The sequence below is a fragment of the Alosa alosa genome, chromosome 14 (genome assembly GCF_017589495.1).
Source record: "Alosa alosa isolate M-15738 ecotype Scorff River chromosome 14, AALO_Geno_1.1, whole genome shotgun sequence".
In the NCBI taxonomy this organism is placed as follows: domain Eukaryota; kingdom Metazoa; phylum Chordata; class Actinopteri; order Clupeiformes; family Clupeidae; genus Alosa; species Alosa alosa.
The window spans coordinates 30,155,404-30,174,544 of record NC_063202.1 but is presented as its reverse complement, the minus strand read 5'-3'; the positions used below and the strand labels follow the sequence as shown (position 1 = coordinate 30,174,544).

The 19,141-nt window shown below is 46.6% G+C and overlaps 1 protein-coding gene across 1 annotated transcript; it reads left to right on the top strand.

Annotated features, from left to right (window-relative positions):
* The first annotated feature begins 796 nt into the window (after positions 1–796).
* On the top strand, positions 797–17,574 carry crispld2 (cysteine-rich secretory protein LCCL domain containing 2). Its single transcript, XM_048263159.1, has 15 exons — positions 797–936; positions 3,769–4,195; positions 6,507–6,625; positions 7,785–7,917; positions 9,963–10,078; positions 10,462–10,562; positions 10,750–10,914; positions 11,033–11,093; positions 11,180–11,246; positions 11,342–11,472; positions 11,623–11,666; positions 11,800–11,872; positions 12,225–12,300; positions 14,392–14,522; positions 15,661–17,574. Exons 2-15 carry the CDS (start codon positions 3,917–3,919, stop codon positions 15,710–15,712), a joined length of 1,548 nt encoding a protein of 515 aa, XP_048119116.1. The 5' UTR covers positions 797–936; positions 3,769–3,916; the 3' UTR covers positions 15,713–17,574.
* Positions 17,575–19,141: the final 1,567 nt, after the last annotated feature.

The following is a 19,141-nucleotide window of genomic DNA, read 5'->3' as shown; positions in this document are numbered from 1 at the left end:
TTGAATGTGGAAGCCATGCTGTTGGAATCTTTGCCACAGTAAAAACATCGCCTAGAGGGAATTAACACTTAGGATACACAATATAATCAATAAATAAATCAACACAATATATAAATCATATAGCCTACTGTACAACAGAAGCCTGTAAGGAAGACCTGTGGCAATGTTGCTTCTCAAGACAAGGGCTAGTATGCCATGTCAAGACAAGGGTTAGTATGCCAGTCCAAAAAGGTTGGCAAATGGTGGCACAGTAGCCTATGTCAATAAGAGACTGCACTGTAATTCAATGCCATACTTCTGCTGGATGGGATCCTCTCTAACAAATGTCATGTAAAAATATATATAAAAAAAAAACGCAAAAATAAATAGATTTACATAAATAAATACGCATACAACAGCATATAAAAAATTGTAGGATGTTATACAGCATAATGAATACAACCTTGAAGATTTTGGCTTGTTTGCTAGCCTGTCAGGTGATCTAATTAGTTAATATTGTGCTGTCTACGGTATTCTGTATCAGATGTTTAATCCTCGAGAAGAGATAAGGCTCTTTTTGATTAGCATTAAGTTTTTGACGCGCGTCTTAGGAAGACGTCTCTGGTGATTTACGTTCTCTGCGTTTTCATTTCGACATCTTTCGTCAGAGCGCGCGGCGCTTGCCAGGAACATAGCCTTCTTGAGGGGGCACAGGGGGAGTGAACGGGATGAGAGCAGTTTTTTTTCGTGGTCCACAGCTCGGGTCTCATTCACTATAAAAGGCGGTGAACAACCTCCAAAACGCCAGTCAGAAGTCCCGGCGTTCCTGTGCTTATACCTTTAACCAACTGGTTTAACTATTTAGCTGCGTCTGAGATTTGGAAATTAGTCATTGTAAAGAAACACTTTACAAAGAGACAGAAGAATTTGGGGATAACCGTGATCAAGCAGATATTGGTAAAATACTTTTTACGTTTATAATTGTGTATTTCAGCAGCTTGATTTTGTATTTTAACTATTATTATAATTACCTTGACCATTATATTATCTAACGTTGTTTCATTGTCTGTCAAACTGAACGATACAGATTAGGATATGTCAGTGTTTATTTAAAATACTTTAATGCATCTGTGTTTTCGGCTTCATATCAGCACTGCAGGACTGTTGTACTCTGGTTACTTTGAAGACATGCATGTTTTTCATGTGCTTTAATCTAGAGTTGCTCTCGTTGTGCACATCGCTTGCTTTGAACATGAAAGACACCAGAGGGATGCTGGCACCTTGTAAGATCCAATCTAGTGTTGCCCACACACACACACACACACACACAGAAGGTGCAAGGGCTCAGGTCAGGCTTGTTCTCTGTTGCTGAGTTTGCAGAAGGAACCGTGCAGAGATGGGATAGTCTGTGAAAACAGCGCTATAAATCCACATGCTCCAGCTCCAAAAATGCTTATTTAAATGCAGCCTCCCTTGAGGGCAGCAAATTAAATATCCATATTGTTTATGTTTCTCATTGTCTGCCGGTTGCAACTTGCATGAGGAAAGGGGACGGTGTAGTATAGAGGTATGTGTGATGCAGCAGATGCAGATGATACTGAACAGCGACTGCATGTAGGCATCATTCATATCACAGACCCTGGAGGTTGGAATAGAAGTGTGTTAAAACCAATTGTGAAAGTGTGTTCAAAAAGTAGTGTGTGTTTGTGTTTGTGCGTGTGTGTGTGCGCGTGTGCGTGAGGACATGGATACTCTGACCAAAGTGAACGTTTGCCATGCGCACGTGTGTGTGTGTGTGTGTGTGTGTGTGTGTGTGTGTGTGTTTGCCTGGCTGCCTGATCTGTCACACACCGGTATAAAATTCAGGAGCGAGATGAGAATGGCAGCAAAAGGGAGTGCTGTGTGGAGCACCTCGGGTGATAGGCGTGGCGGCCAGGGCAGCGTGGCTGGACGCAGGACTGACTGGGTGTAAACGCCGACCTGGTGTCAGACCTCCAACCTTTCCAAAACCACCAAACAGAGAGAGAGAGAGAGAAGGAGAGGGGGATAGAGAGAAAGAGAGAGAGGGCTGGAGGAAGCGGTGTGATGGCAGTGGCTCCACTCTGTCTCTGGCCGGTGGGTAAAGTCCTGTTCAGCAGGCTGATTTAAGAGCTCTGCTGTTTGACTTCTCGCTGCCAGCAGGCAGTGGCTGTCACAGGCAGGCTGGCATGTGCCCCCGGGTGTGTGTGCTGTTCTCCACTGGCATTTGCCATGCACGCAAGACAGTGGCAGCACTCACACACACACACACACACACAGCACTTCTCCGCCTGCCCTGACGAAAGAAAAAGAAGAAAAACCCTCATTCACTCTTTCAATAATTTCCTCTCCTCTCTGCTGCTCCCATCTCTGCTCTTTACCTCTCATCTTTTCTTTCCTCTCCTCTCTCTTCTCTTCTCTTCTCTTCTCTCTCCTCTCTCTCCTATCCTCTCTACTTCTACTACTCTTTTCTCTCTTCTCCTCTCTTCTCTCCTCTCTTCTCTACTACTCTTTTCTCTCTTCTTCCACTCTCTACTACTCTTTTCTCTTCTCTTCTCTCTCTCTTCTCTACTACTCTTTTCTCTTCTCTTCTCTCTCTCCTCTCTACTACTCTTTCCCTACTCTCTTCTCTTCTCTTCTCTTCTCTTCTCTTCCATCTCTTGTGCTGTTCTCTGCTCTGTCCCTGTATGTTGTTCTCTTGTCCTCCTCCGGTCCTTGCTGGGTCAGCCAGAGGATGCTTTTATGAGGTCAGAGAAATGACTGATCTAATGAGAATGAAGAGTTTATGACCTGAGCCACTCTTGTGTTTTGGCTCTTAGCTGTCGGCTGCGTAAATCCTTTCTCTTTCCAGACAGTGATTAACTCTCAAAGATTGCACTCTTGTAAAGTTCCGCACTCTTGTAAAATTAACGAGCTCGATTAAGCGGCTTCAGTTTTTTTCACAGCTGACTAAAGCTTTTGGAGGCCAGGTCATAGCTCCCATCACAGACTCCCAAAAAAGTCTAGTTTGAGCAGACATGGCTTTTAATTAAAAGTCATCTGCTTGGTGTTACTCGTGGCATGAAGTTGTAGAGGGCTGCCAGATTTCAATTTGTTATTGTTATGGTTCTGAGTAAATCAGGAGAGATTGTTGTTCTTTTACCACTGAGATGAAACAGGCTTAGGGCAGACTGAAGGGGATCACATGCAACTGGAGTGTGTGATGACCCATGGTGATTTTAGTGATGACCTGAGAGGCCATAGAGATGAGAACTTTGCAACTTATGCAGTGCATACTGTATGTAAAAATAAGCATGCACAGTTGCATCATCACATTCAGGTCAAACTCAGCAAGTAGCTCATCTGCGATAAGTTTTATGCAGCAGTGGAAGATGGAAGATTGTTCACACAGATTTGCATTTCTGTCAGTAGCCTTACAAGTTGTGAGGCTGCTCACATTTGTTCACGTGGGCATGATATTGCTGGGGTCATCCAGGCTGTTTGGGCAGCAGGGTTAGTCAGTAGTGAATGGTGGATCGACATCTTGTGTGCCCTTCTAGCTCTGTCTATTTACCTGAGCCTTAAATAGGCCGAGGAACACAAGCCCACACTAAACACACTAGTCCACCCTGATGAGTGTCTGACAGCAGCTAGTTTGTGGGCACACATACATAGACAAGTTCAAGCTCGTTCAGGCGTCTGTGAAGTGTGCCTCTGCAGGTTTCTCACTGTGTGTGTGTGTGTGTGTGTGTGTGTGTGTGTGTGTGTGTTTTTTTGTTGTTTGTCTTTCAGATCCCTGTGTGTGTGCCAATAGGAGCGAAACATTGGAAAAGGAGTCCAGCTCACAGAAGACTGCCCACTGTTGTCTACACAGAATTTGGAGACTTTCTCTCACACACACACACACACTCTCGCTCTCTCTGACTTACACACCCTCTTAATGACCCACACATCCTCCATGCCCATGCTGCTCACCCTGGCACTCCTGGCGCTGGCCGCCAGGCAGACGGCTGCCCTCTTCCTGCCCGACTCCCCGGAGCTGCGGAAGCTGATGAGCCGCCTTCAGCGCGAGGCCGACAACAGCACCGCCGACGCAGACGCCCAACCTCACACGCGCCATCGCCGCGCCATCCCCTGGTCCGACCGCGACGAGATCCTCAAGCTGCACAACAAGCTGCGCGGCGCCGTCTACCCTACCGCCTCCAACATGGAGTACATGGTGAGTGTGTCACTCCAACCCACTAGCTCCAACATGGAGTACGTAATGACTGTGAGCAAGGACCTGGGCTTTAACACGTTTTAACCAATGTCAGTGTTTGTGGTCACTTTGCTTATGAAATTGGCACAAGAGCATCGGCAGGTTGCGGAGTTACTGCACTGGAATGTAATCTGGAGCGGTGATGCAGTTTCTGATGCTTATCGTTATTATGCAGTAGCAGGGCAGTGATGGTGCTTTGAGCACGTAAACCAGACCAAGTCTTACTGGGCTGGTATGCATTGTAGGCCAACGACCATGGTGAGGATTTTAATCAACTGACAAATTAGAACCCAAATACCATGTGTCAGGCCAATCAGTTGCTTCTCCTTACATTTACTCAGTGTTGAGCTGCACTCAGAACCCCTGGATGTGAAAACCTGAGCTATGGAAAGACTGGCAAACCATGCAGCCAGGATCCCAGCTAATAGTGGAATCAACTTGTTGACCATGGCACCGGGAGGCGTCATTGTTTGAGCAAGGTGCTGAGCCGGTGAGGCGCGTCGAGCCGCGGTGCTCCGCTCCATGTGCCGCTGCCTGCCTCCAGTCTGGCCGAGGCTCCGTCACCCTTATTGGAGATGCCATAAATCTCCACGGAGCTGTTTATTGGCCGCCGTTAGCCGCTCAGCCCCCGTGGCTTAATTGGAAGGGACGTGTTGATTTTACTGGAGTAATCCTCTTTTGGAAAAGATGAACTCACCACGAGCGCGGCCGCGGCCAGCTCACTGAGGTGCTCTTTTCACGGCAGAGATAATTATGCTCAGTCTAAGCTACCTGCTGAGCGCGCCAGACACAGCGCCAGGGCCAGGGCCAGCCCAGAGCTGAGGGCACAGTGGGCACACAAAGAGGGTGGGGGCCTGGGCAGAGGGACTGAATGGAGCAGTGTGAGCCTATGGTTAGACAGGAGAAGAATGTTGCATTGTGGGACTTGTAGTTCTAAAACAATGAGGTGAATTTGGCATGGTCTAATTGAATAGATGGGTGCATTGCATTTGAAGTGTTTAGAATCTATATTGTACAGTATTTTTAGCAACCAGTGGTGACAAAGACCTCTAAATGTCTAGTCTGCTTTCACAGTCGAGTGCAAAAGGTTTGGTTGGACACAGTTGTTGCTGAATGAGAGGCCAGCCGCAAGGTAATGAGTGCATATTTGATGTGTCTGCGTGTCGGGCCCAGTGCGGTTTGTGCAGGGAAGAGAAATACGGTAGCCGCCCGCTCAGATTCTTCCAGCGTCCAGCCGAGGCCAGCACAGCCTCAGGGAACAAGAGAGGGTTTCAGCATGAGGCCTGGACCAGCTCTCTGGCCCTCTGGAGAGAAGAGAGGAAACCTGTGTGTTTGTGTGTGTTTGTGTGTTTGTGTGTGTGTGTGTGTGTGTGTGTGTGTGTGTGTGTGTGTGTGTGTGTGTGTGTGTGTGTGTGTGTCTGTCTGTGAGTTTGTGAGTGATTATATGTGTGTTCAGAGAGAGAATTGTGTAAGCTAATGTGTGTGTGACTCATTCTCTCTCTGTCTCTCTCTCTCGCTCTCTCTCTCTCTGTGTGTGTCTGTATATCTGTGTGTGATTGTGGCTGTGTGGGTGTCTGTGCACATTCGAGGAAGCGTGGGGAGGCTAACCACTGAGGCTCTGGAAATTTACTGAGTCAAGAGGAGCTTCAGTGTGTGCTCTCCTCTGAGTGTGTGTGTGTTGTGTATGTATATCTGTATGTGTGTGTGAGTGTGTTTGAGAGAGAGAGGGAGAGAGAGGGACTGGAGGAGACAGGCCTGTGGAAGCAGCCAGACTCTCCCTTTTTGCCGTCTCTCTTCCCGCTCCTTTCCACAGGTGGCGGGAAAACAGCGCAGCGGCGGGAAATGTGTCTAATTTAACCGTGATTGCTGTGGATTTGTAGTGGAGGCCAGCCAGCCTCTGAAGTGCAGTGCAGGGCAGGCCAGGCGCTGTTTTACTTGCCTTTCAAGCGCTGTGTTCTCAGATCAGTTGTAAAGGAATTGTGCAGAGCTTTGCAGAGCTTTTCCATGTGGTGGGCCTGTGTGGGAATCAGAGTCTCATAAAATGGCCTATTAAAGAAAAGGCGTGCGTGTGCATTGTCTCGTGAAGCTGAGAGGGAAGGTGCTGGTATGCAGGGGTCAGCAGCAGAGAGGTGCAGATGAGCCACAGGTTTCTGCTTGCTCTGTGTTTGCCTTTGCCAGCTTTGGAGCAGCTTTTCTGACACTGTGTGTGTGTGTGTGTGTGTGTGTGTGTGTGTGTGTGTGTGTGTGTGTGTGTGTGTGTGTGTGTGAGCAGGTCTGGGATGACCAGCTGGAGCGATCCGCCACTCATTGGGCACACCAATGCATATGGGACCATGGGCCCACGGATCTCCTCATGTCCATCGGGCAGAACCTGGCAGTGCACTGGGGCAGGTAAGCCACTCACATGATGAATGTCATGATTCTTTAGTGTGCATATGTGCACTATTGTAGATTTGTTTTTGTTTTATGTTCATTTGAATTTCAACCTTACTGTGAAAACCTTCCAAAAAAGCCATTTTAATAGTACTAATATTTACCTGATCTGATGTGATTTCATTGTGTGTATAAACTACATATGTCGTAGTTATGGATATTATAACTATATGACTAGCATTATCATCACCATGCATTATCGCAGATAAATCCATTGTTCCTCCAACCCTAGTCCTAGACCCCCACCCTCATTCACCACCCTTGCTGTACTTCCTTCCCTCTTTTTCTTCTGACCCCCCCCCCCCACACACACACACACACTCACACACAGACAGACTCATGCCCCATTGCACACACATTCCAGCATCACTCAGAATGCCCCCGATACTTATTGAACAGCATGGACAGTGTTTGGAGAGGGAACAGTGTTTACAGTACAATACCTATTATGTAACCACTCAGTAAGAGTGAGTGAGAGTGTGTGTGAGTGAGAGTGAGTGTGTGTGGTGTGGTGTGGTGGTGAGAAAGAGAGGGTCTGTCTTTTGTACACTGTTCTAGAGCACACTGTGCTACTGTGCTCTGCTCAACCCCACAGCAGGTGACTTCCCAGGAATCCTCTCTCCTGTTCCCCAACCGGTCCCCAACCTCTCTCTCTCTCTCTCTCACTCTCCCTTTCTCTCTCTCAAACTTTCTTCCTTCCTTCCTTCCTCTCTGTCCATCCAAGCAAATCATTTGACGCTTGTCCAAGCCCCTTCCTCTCATCTCCTCCACCCATCTGTGTCCCTCAGCTCCATATAAAGGCATGTTCTCTGCGCTGCCGCCCGGACGATTTGTCAGGGGGAGCGTCAACTTGTTTGGGTTTGCTTGTTTTACGCAGGACAGTGCAAGAACTCCTCTCGAGGATGTGTGTGTATGTGTGTGTGTTTGTGGGGAGGGGGTGCAGTACTAAAAGGGAATCAGTAAAGTCAGCACACACAGAAGGCGGCCATGTTGGATTTCATCCCAACATGGTCCTGCCTCTACCCACTTACTCTCTGCACAGCATCTGCATCTGTGCTCTGGCTGGATTCTTATGTGTTCCTTCTCCCCTGTGTCTGTCCCCTTTCTTCTCTTGCAGGTATCGCTCGCCAGCCTACCACGTGCAGGCCTGGTACGATGAGGTGAAGGACTACACCTACCCCTACCCTCATGAGTGCAACCCCTGGTGCCCTGACCGCTGTTCTGGACCTATGTGCACCCACTACACCCAGGTGAGTTATGGATTTGATATTCATCATTTAGATGATGCTCTTATTTAGATCGATTGGTTAGATCCCTAACCACTAGACCATCACCACCCCACAGAGATGAGAATAAGTGATAGGCTGTAGAGTAGGTCAAAAGAGCCACATATATCCACAGAGCTGTTACATGAAAAAAAGCAAAACAACAGAGCCATTTTGCAATCGGGTTCCACTTAAGGCTGTCAGCATCATTATTTTGACAATAAGTCCAAACTGCCCTCTGAGCGTGTTTCTAATGGGTTTATTTGCATGTCTGTTTTGCATATGCCATACGTCCTCTCATCTGAGTTTGATATGTAGCACATGTGACCCGCATACGTACAGATTCAGGTATGTGCAAGGGTTGTAGAAAACAACATGTGTGGCGCAGCTTCTGCAACTGCACCCAATTAAGCAGAGGCAGAGCCCTTTTCACAAGCGCACATAAACACATGAAACAGGTTCCAAAAGAAAGGTGGAGCCTCTTTGGCCGATCACATCATTCTTCCATCCCTCTCTTTACTCGTTTTTTTACTCAAGAGAGGGGAAGACTAGGATGGAGGAGTGTACGGCTGGCCTGCTGTCCCCTCAGACTTTACTTTGTACCAGGGATGGGTTTGTGAAAACACTCGCCCTCCCTCCCTCCTTGCCTCCGACTCCAACTCCCTCTCAGAAACCAGGTCATGAGCATCTGGAAGCCGTTCCCAGAATCGTGGATCACTTTCCTGTTTGACCTGGATTCCTTTGAAGGTTCCGGAACGTGGGGAACAATGCCAAGTCCGTGCACCCACTCCCCCTGTTGCAGCCCCTCGGATGCACACAATGGGAGAGCGTCTTAAGTAGTTGAGTATCAGGGTTTGGCGTTCAGGATACCCCGACAGTGGTTAACATTTCTATAAGACCTGAAGGGCCTTGGTGATATATTCCTCAGTGCCGTGTCAGCCCCAGAAGTGTCAGAGTGACTGGAGGAGTGTGATGGTGGAGAGCGGTAGCTTTGCTGAATCACTGTCTCTCAGTCGTCACCCTCACTGGCCTCTCCTTGGCTCGAGACGGGGAAGTACATTCCTGAGGCAGGGAGAAAAAAAGTGAGAGAGGAGGAGGAGGAGGAGGGGGAAAAAAGCTTTCAGACATCTCTGTGTGGCTGGATGCAAACCCACTGTGCAGTATGTGTACATTTGTGCGTGTGAGGGAAAGAGAGAGAGAGAGAATGGACTGAGTAAGCATTTCTCATTCATTTTTTGGAGTTGAAGTGGCTGGCTTGCTGACATGGCCTACCCCTGGTGAACCCTCTGCAATTCCATACTCATTGAGAAGAGGGGAAACGGCTCCAAAGTCAAAGAGGATTAGGAGAGCTATGGCTGCTTTATTTGAGTGGCTGGCCCAGAGGCAGGTCATGAGAAACATCACAGACGTTCACAGGAAACAAGCTGCTCTCTGGGTCAGACTTGAGGTCCATCTCCTTCCTGTGGCAGGCGCACAGTGAGAAGGGCCCTCTTGGCCCTCCATTAGGGCCCCAGGGGGCCATCAATCTGCCCGTGGTGGCACTGTCTGGGAAACACTTCCTCACACAACAGACCTGGCAGACCTGAGCAGGGTGGAAGAAAGGGGGGTGGAAAGGGTGAGATAAAGAGAGAGAGAGATGGAGAGAGAGGAGAGCAGGGTGGGGACTGGCTACTGTTTCTGCTTGTTTTAAAAGCCTCCCACCATTAGAACTGTTGAGACTCTCTGTCTGCCCATGCCAATCGTCAAAGACAAACACTCCCATTTCAGCAGTCCCTCTCCCTCAGCGTCCCCAACTTCCGTAAACTGTGAACAGAAATGTTCCAGCTCAACTGAATGCATGTTTGAATGGTTAAAGGGTTAAAAATTATTGAAAACATACACATAACGCATGTGTGAATAGCTCAACACATAAAAACAATTAATCTATACTATAAATTGATGTTTTCCCTTGTGTGTGTGTGTGTGTGTGTGTGTGTGTGTGTGTGTGTGTGTGTGTGTGTGTGTGTGTGTGTGTGTGTGCGTGTGTGTAGCTGGTCTGGGCAACTACAAGTCGAGTGGGGTGTGCCGTGCACACGTGCTCCCGGATGAACGTGTGGGGAGAGATCTGGGAGAACGCCGTCTACCTCGTGTGCAACTACTCCCCCAAGTAAGCACCCTTTTTCTCCCACACCGTGTGCACTGACCTTAGCCGACATCTCCAGCGTTTATCCCCATGCTAAAGGCATTTCCAATGGAAGTATTTATCTCATAGCTAGCCTTCCATGACACATTGAGAGCCTACCATTTTTCCAGCCACAGGGAAAATAATCAAGGTGAAGGAAAGAAAAACAAGGGCTGCCCTGCCTCTTCTTTTCCAGATGGCTCTGATGATTTAATTGCCAGTGGGATGAGGGAGGGGTGGAGTGGGGGAGGGAGTTTAGGCTCTGGGCTCCGGAGAGCTGGAGGACATTGTGATAGTGTGAAGAGATCTGTGACAGCCAGCGGGGCCATTATACTGATCTCACACGGCCTCTTCTGCTCATGCTTTAGGGGCAACTGGATCGGAGAGGCCCCCTACCAACATGGCCGCCCTTGCTCCCAGTGCCCACCCAGCTATGGAGGAGGATGCAGAGACAACCTCTGCTATAAGGGTGGGTGTGGAGCAGTCCTCCAAATGTGCCACTGATTGCATTGTAATGTCATGATATCATTGTATCATAATGTAATATGATAATAATAATAATGTAATTGTAATATGATAATGTAACTATGAATTGTACAACTTGTATGCTTGGGGACTTGTGTATGGGGCTGACTCTGTCCATCTCTCTGGTCCAGGAGACACCCAGCGTCCTGAGACAGAAGACATGAATGAGGTGGAGAGACAGCAGGTGCCCATCCAGCCCCGCATCACCACCACCAGACCCAAGCCCAGGCCCAGACCCACCCCTGCCAGGAGACCTTCAGTCATGCCCTCCACACCAAGATCTACACAGTTCCTGGGTCAGTTTGGAGAGATGTTCATAAATATAAAATAAAAAATGTGCTTATCTAGTATCAGTGTTTCAACAGCTGACTTGAAAATCCTTGAAGGCTAAAATAGCTTTGTACTGATTTGCAGCCCAGAATATTAAATGTGAGACTAAGATGAGAGACAAATGCAGAGGATCTACCTGCAACAGGTCAGTATACTTCTCACAGTCTTTTAAAGTACCTACACTGATACCAGTCCTGCCACCATACTCACTGATTTGAATGTCTTTAACAGGTATAAGTGTCCTGCTAACTGCTTGAACAAGAAGGGCAAAGTATGGGGTACACTGTATTATGATGTGGTAAGTCTTCTACTCTGAGTTTCCATAGCAATAACACTATATGTGTAACCCTTCAAAGGCATTTTTCACTAAAAGGCAATGGCTTCTTCCAACAGCAATCAAGCATTTGCCGTGCTGCAATGCATTATGGGGTCATCGACAACAGTGGCGGTGTAGTAGACATTACCAGGAAGGACAGGCTACCATTCTTTGTCAAGTCAACAAAGAATGGCATTGAATCTTTCAGGTATGGTTTGGATAGAGGGATGATGGAGAAAATTATAGTGCTGGACTCCTGTAAACAGACAGGAGTCATCATCAGTAATGTGTCTTCAAAACTGCAGGACAGTCTTCCATGAATGAAACTAATAATCATAATGTATGTTTCTTTTTTCAGCAAATACAAACCTTCTAATGCCTTTGTTGTGGCGAGGGTAGAGAGTAAGTATCTTTAATCAGATTCAACAGCATGCCTTCTCTTTCATCACTCTATATACTGTGAAACTGGGCTGTAGTTCATTGTTTCATAATATCTCATCTTTTCCCCTTCTCTCTCCCTCCCTCCCCTCCACAGGGCAATCAGTGGACTGCTATGCCACAGTAGCAGAGATATGTCCATACAAGAAGCCCTATACCAACTGCCCCAGGTAGATATTTCTATTTGTATTTCTATCATATTAAAATACTTATGATAGAAGCAGAGTGCATCTCAGTAGACCACTTTTAAAACCTTCATCCCTCATACCAGAGACCAGTCCAGTGTCTTAGGCCAATACCGAGGCTTTGCATTATGGTATTACTGGAATGTTTCATATTTGCAATAAGCAAAACCAAAGTGACCATAGTTGTCCAACTCCATACATATAGTATGTAGCTGAAACTAGAACCCACAAATACACTTCAGGAATGCTGCAGAGTCTCTGCCGAGCACATAAATGTACCGATGCTCATTCTGTCCTGTTTCACTAATCGTCCGTGTCCTCCGTGTCCTCTCCAAAGGGTATACTGTCCAGCGCGCTGCAAGAACCAGCCGTCCTATTGGGCTCCGGTGGTTGGAAACAGTATGTACGCTGATGTGAGTACACGCCGGGCTCCTCTTCTCCGGGATGGCGGGGGCATATGGGTTTCTGCTCTGACCTGATTTATGGGAACTGGCGGGGGTGGTGATGGGGAAGGGGGGTGATCGGGTAATGTTAAGCGCCAACAAACACTTAAGAGGCTGTGCCGTGCCGTTTTTTTTTTTTTTGCGGCAGCTATCATGAAGAGGGCGCCTCGAGGCGGCGCAAAAAAACACGCCGAACGCTGCGGCGAAGGGTGCAGTGGAGTGGTGCAGTGGAGCGGAGCGCAATGCGGCGGTGGCCAGTAATGTCTCTGACAGAAGCGGCTGACCGCATCCAGCTGCTGATCTGGAGAGCTGAGCTCGGCTCACTGACTCACTGCTGGCACCAGGGCCAGCCCAGGCACTGGGATCGGACCAGCACCCGGCCCAGATCTGAAAACCCCTCATGCTGTGAGGGAAGCTTCCACTCACCACCATCCCTTTGTAATTTATCATTTCATTCCAAGTTTTAAGACCCTCTGCTCAGGGACTGGGGACTGCCCAGACACTGCATCATCTTAATTTACATTAGCCCTTACATAAGGCATCCTCAATCACTGCAGGGTTTCAAACCAGCTCAAGCATGGCCTAGGAAAAAAAGTAACAGTAGATCAGTTTGTGTTTAGCAGCAGATTCTCACCGCTGCATTAAGCCGAGTATGTTTCAGAGCTGCTCAGCAGACGCACATGCTGTGACAGGCTCTCTCCACTAATGGAACAACTGTCCTCAGACGTCTGGCCTTGAACAGGGAAAGGAAGGATGGTTTGGATGTCCACCAGCTCAGCGCTCCAGACTGAAGGGTGGAATAGCATCCCTGTCTGAGAACGCCATGCCCAGGAATGGTGTCTTGGTGTCATATGCTGCAAAAAATGAGGTGTCATCCAAAGTTGACATTTGGACCTCGATTCACAGTGTCTTTTACAAGATATACGTCCTTTCCATAAGCTTGGGCCAGCCATAGGCTGCATAAGGAAGCATATCATTCTTGGTCAAATATTTGAATTTCAAAGGCTAGTCCTCTATCTTCTTAGAGCTGCCCCGTGTGAGTGGGAGCGGTCGTCTGAACTCATTGCCCTCACTTGAACCTCCTGCCTTTTGGCTTATTCCAGCAGCATTCCACTGCAAAAGCCGCACTGCCATCCAACTGGCCACACATCAGTGCACTCCCGAGGGACCTCAAACAATCCCCAAACTCTCTCACTGTTTCAGGGACCTGAGGCCAGCATTCACAGACCAACCACACCAGCACGTAGATGGATGGGCAACCCCCCAAAAAAACAACCTTGAGTTTGTGAAAATACAAGAAAGGGGCATTGTGATAAAACAGCCTCAGTGGGGACTGCTTGGCAGAAATCGGCAGGAATGAGGGAGCGAGGGGGGAGGGCAGGAATGGTCCTGGTCCAGGGAGGGAACGTGACCCTGCACGTGCCTCCGTGAAACAGCTGAATGAGCTGGCCATGCAGGCGTGTGGGTGATAAGACTGCTGGACGTGGCCCGGCTGGAGCTCTGCTCTGACCAAAGGCCCAGGCGCCTTTCACTGTCCCGGGCTGCGGTTGATCAGCAGAGGGCCTCAGCAGTGATCTGGCGTGAGGCGAAGCACTTTACTCCCTAATACCAGTGATGTCAGTGGTCTGGGCTCCCCACAGCTGAGGTCATGTGTTTGGAACCAAGACCATTGCCCTTATATGCCAGGATTACAAGTGGAGGTTGGGAGAGTGTTCATTCAGTGAACAGGGAGTGGAGGATGCCTTTTTGTCATGTTCTTGTAACGAAACTAGTAGAACGGCACTAGCCAAGGTCATGTGTTGACACATACTAACGCAATACCAAGTTTACACAAACTAACTGTCCTTAGGAAGCTGACTGTAACATCAACATTGTGAATAGTTAAACAGTTTGTACATTTTCACTAATAACAAATACTGTGTCTTTTAGAGTGCTGAAATGTACACTGTACCTTCTATGGCTTTTATTTAGATCTAAATTAGATGAATGCATTCGGTCAGAGCAAGAGGAAAACTGGTTGTGATTGGTCATTACTAACCAAGGCCTTTGCCTCCTCCGCAGAGCTCCAGCATCTGCAGAGCCGCCATCCACGCCGGGGTGATCAAGGATGAGGGAGGCAATGTGGACATCCTGGCCCTGGAGAGGAAGAAGAGCTATGTCGGAGTTCTGAAGAACAGCATCCAGTCAGACAGGTACCAGTACTGCCCGCTATGGCCGCGATGCCCTTGCTCCCTTTCCCCCTGCCCCTGCCCCTGCCCCTGCCCCTGTCTCTGCCTCTAATCCATGGTCAGATGCCCAGGCACTTAGAGGCTCAAGAGGGCCAAAACTGCGCTTGGCACGCAGGGGCGCAAGAGTAATGGTGTGGTTTCCGCATGTGGACGGACCACACATGGACGCTTTGCTTACTTTAGCCCAGTTCTCAGTGGTGTGTGTGTGTGTGCAAAGTTGCTGCATAGACAGAAACCCATGTCAAGCAACGAGAGAGAGAGAGAGAGAGAGAGAGAGAGAGAGAAAACGAAGGTCAAATCAAACAGCTCAAGCTCAGCCCTGATTGATCTGCACCTTAATTAATAGCTACGGTACATGTCTCAGTGGTAACAAGATGGGGCCAACAAAAAACGCTATAACAATGAGTGCCATTGGAATGGATCTATTGCCTTGACAAGAAGATACACAGTTGATTTGATGCAACCTTCATGCATGGGAGGCTGATGTGGTCAGGCATTTATTAACAAGGAAATAATCGCACCCTATCCAGTAACTTGTGGATGGAAAAGCTGTCGGGGGCTCAGTGGTTCCCCTTGTATCAGATAATTGCGGTTGATTTGGGGCCAGTTGAGGCCACGGTTACCCTTACATTAGCAGAGATGGCAAAGCTTCAAGGCCGCTCCACTAATGAATTAATAACAAAGCCATCAAGCCAAGCACAATAGTCAATAGTGGCGGCCAGAGAGGTCAGTCATGGTAAGTGAGGCCATAACATAGGTAACAATGAGCCAGTGTTTGAGTCATGCTTTCCAGATACATCCAAGGCTATTTCACGACATAATACGAGTCCCCTGTGCAATATTAGAATAGCTTCTTATTCAGCATAGCCATAACCACTGTCCAAAATGGCACCAGGAAAAGTATGTCAAATATTAAATGGCAAACCAGAATGGTTTAAACAGGTCTATTAAAACTCCCTATTTGGTTGAGGTTTACGTTTTTTATGCTTTAGAGTTTGTATGCTGTCATCCTACCATGAGCCTCTTTTTCTTCATAGATTTTCTTCCCAGTGTAATACGTCTTTAAATATGCTCTCTCTCTCTCTCTCTCTCTGTTTTTCAGTAAGAGCAGTCATGATGGGGGCTCATTCCGTGTCTTCGCTGTGCGAGAGTGATAACACACATACGGAACCTCCTATCCATCCCCCAAACAGCGTTCGGACACTCTGAGGCCCTCTGGACAGGAAGTGACCTTATGCTGTGTGCCACCATAGCAGGTCTCACTATCTGGCCTCTGTCGACTCGAGGGGGAATGGGACCCCTGTACAGGATAAATGGATTCCACTTCTAGTCAAACAAGTGCACTTTTTAACATTTGAGATAAGAGATCGGCCAACTCACGGAAGCGACCAAACAAGGAAGGTTCCTCCATCACTCCTTCACTCGTATAGACTGCAGATGTTTATATTTCTGAAAAGGTTTAGTCTTACACATAGTTGATACAGATTCTGTGTGATCGCAATCACATTTAAACAGCAGTGCTGGTTTTATATGTCATAAAATATGTCAACCTGAAATCAAATAATAATTATTATTTTTTTGTTTTTCAAAATTATTTTTTCTGTCATTTTTATAAAATTATGTTTGTTCGTTTTATAAATTGAACTCTAAATTGTTGATGATCACCATACACGGGAATGTATATTGATCACTCTGTATTTAATCATTTTGTACAGACTTTTTTTATTTGAAAGAAAAATCTTGTTAAGCTTTACATCTTTATCATTTCAGCTTTATTTTTCATGCTTTTTTTATTTGCCTAGAGATCTAAAGAGTCCCTACCATTCTGGTTTAGCTGTATGTGAGTGTGTGTGTGCATGTGCATGTGCGTGCGTGCATGTGTGTGTGTGTATGTGTGTGTGTTTGTGTTTGAGATAGTGAGTCTGTGTGTGTGTGTGTGTGTGTGTGTGTGTGTGAGTGGGTCCGTGTTTGGCTTGGTGGAGGAGCCTGGACAGACGGATGTGTTGAGTAGGTAGAGGAGAAGCAGAAAAGAGAGGGGGAGGGAGAGGCACACCTCCAAGGAAAAGAAACCCTTCCTGAACAACCCTCCCATCCCTTCCAGAATCAATAGTGTGCAGACATCTTAGTAAAGGTGCAAAAACATTGTAACAGTGTTTCTTCCCCTTTGAGGCTCTGGGTGCGTGCATAGACAGAGAGTGTCCAGTATGCTGCTGCTGCTCTCACAGAACCCCACTAATCAAAGATTATTGTTCCAAACTACATTTACAAAAGATCACAGCCAAGCATGTCACATTCTGCCCTGCACACTCGGTGAAATACAATCATATAGTAATTACAGCAAATGTTTATTTCTCCCACGTGAACTAGTGAAATGTACGAGCTCTTTTCTTTTCTCACAGTAATAAGTATATGTCAAATCCAGAGTTAGTTTCTCCCAAGAGTAATTTAAGTGAAACTTACATTATGTTCCAGGCACTAGGAAAATGATTTATATTACAAGTGGGCATGCCTGATCCGTAAATCTCTACTGCATAGCAAAGTAATAAGATAATGATAATTATGCAGGAGGTCTGAGCTTGTCAGACCGCTGACTCAAACCTTTGCTAGTCCACACTTTCTCTTGTCCTTGTAGGCCACTTTGTAAACGAAAGCTAAAATATGCAAACATGTCAGTATGTAGGTACACATGCCTGCAATGAACTCAATGCCAGTTGAACTCACCATGCTGCTTGCTGTGTGTCTCTTTCCTTTTTGTATTGGCTACCTCAGTCCTGTCGCAGCGTTTTATTTCAAATTGAACATTTTGTTTGAGGGGAGGGCAATCTCGAGTTTTTTGTACAGCTATGGAAATTGTTTACTGTAAATACTTTTGTGTTTTATAAAATTGTCTTCTTTGATGTAAAGCTATCTTTCTTTGTTGTGTAATGGGATATCTATGTCTGGCTTTATACAGACAATGGAGGGTTTTGTATTTTTTGCACAATTTGGAAAAAAAAATAAAGTTGTGATAAATGAGCTTGTTGAGTTGATGTTAATGAGTCAGGGTGAGGATGTGTCATCAACTTGGCTTGATGTGGTAGCAAACCTTCAGTCAGAAAGTTGCATCTGAATCCATCTGGCCCGGTCAGCAGTCCAATCTTATCAGGTTTATCCTGTGCAATTTAGGTCAGAGGATCCCTTAGGCCTGCCCTGCCTGCAGTTGTCATGTGACACTCTGGTCAACCTGAGGTGGAGACGCGCTCGTCCTCAGACCACCCAGGCAAAGGGGGATTATCCTTGGACGCATTGTCAGACCACGAGCTCACGCATTCATTTTTCTCTGGAACTAAAACTTCTGGGCAGAATCAGGACAGCTTTCAAGGGTTCAATAAAGACAGGAGTTTATTGTGAGGTCAAGAGCTCTGTTCTATGTCCTACGAGTGCACCAGAATCCCAGAGGGGAAACCCATCCAAGCCAAAGCTCTGAGACTTGTCACGTTTATAGATGTGTGTTATGAGAGCTGGGACATACTGAGGCTTGTCAATTAACATGGAGAAGAACCAAGACAAACTCATAAAGGAGAATTACCTTTACCTAATGTCAAACAGATGCTAGACTCTAGGTAGAATATTCCAGTTGTTTTTATGTTATGAAAAGATCAAATTTAGTTTTATTTGAACATGAATGAAAATGTGACTGAATTGCAGCACAGAAGTGCTGTGAGAGATGAGATGAAATACAGGATGAAACTGTGTCATTTAAGGTATATAATAATGACCCTTATCAATTTCAGTTAGTGCTCTATGAATCTTAATAAGGATCAAAAAAGGATTTGAGCTTTTACTTTTTTTTTTTTTATTGCAAACACCATTGACATTACAGGGCCAGGAGGAGAGAAGCTGGAACACAGAGAGGGAGGGTTTCAGAGGAGAGGAGTTGTAATTATTCTGATTTGAGCTTTTTCTAAGCTGCTTTCTGATGCATTCCTGTGACGATGGGCGGTGGTAGTGTAGTGGTTAAGGAGCTGGGCTAGCATGCAGTAGCCTGAAAGTTGTGGGTTCAATTCCCAGCTTCCACTGTTGAGCCCTTGAGCAAGGCACTTAACCCCGAGTGGCTCCGGGGACAATGTGATCCCTTGTAATATAGCTGACATATGTAAGTCACTTTGGTCAAGAAGTGTCTGCTAAATGTAATGTAATAATAATAATAATGACGATGACATCATTACAAGGCATGGAAGTTAATGTTATAAGTCAGAAGACCTAATACTCATAGGGACCTGATCTAAATAGTGGATCAAGTGCAAAGTCTAAAGACTATCTAAAACTAATTTAAAAACAAGGCAAAATCTATTGCTAGTAATTTTACACCATGACCAAAGCACAAACATTGGTTGGTCAGCTCAATGTTCCCACATTCCACATGCCCCACAATAGCTTAAATTCATGCACTCTCTTTGGTCACTGAGTGGCTTTGCACATTGCCCATCATTTAAATTAGGGCTGAGTGTTTAAAGGTCCATATTCCTCATGAGGCTGTTTATGCTGCTTTGGAAAAGGGTTTGCCAAATTTCAATGCCTTGTGTGCGGCTACTTGCACTACC

What these genes read in the sequence shown, in the direction of transcription:
- crispld2 (XM_048263159.1), top strand. Translation starts at nt 3,917, where the DNA reads ATGACCCACACATCCTCCATGCCCATGCTGCTCACCCTGGCACTCCTG. An exon ending in AGACAACCTCTGCTATAAGG is followed by an intron (nt 10,563 to 10,749) that starts GTGGGTGTGGAG and finishes TCTCTGGTCCAG; the next exon opens with GAGACACCCAGCGTCCTGAG. An exon ending in AGAGGATCTACCTGCAACAG is followed by an intron (nt 11,094 to 11,179) that starts GTCAGTATACTT and finishes TGTCTTTAACAG; the next exon opens with GTATAAGTGTCCTGCTAACT.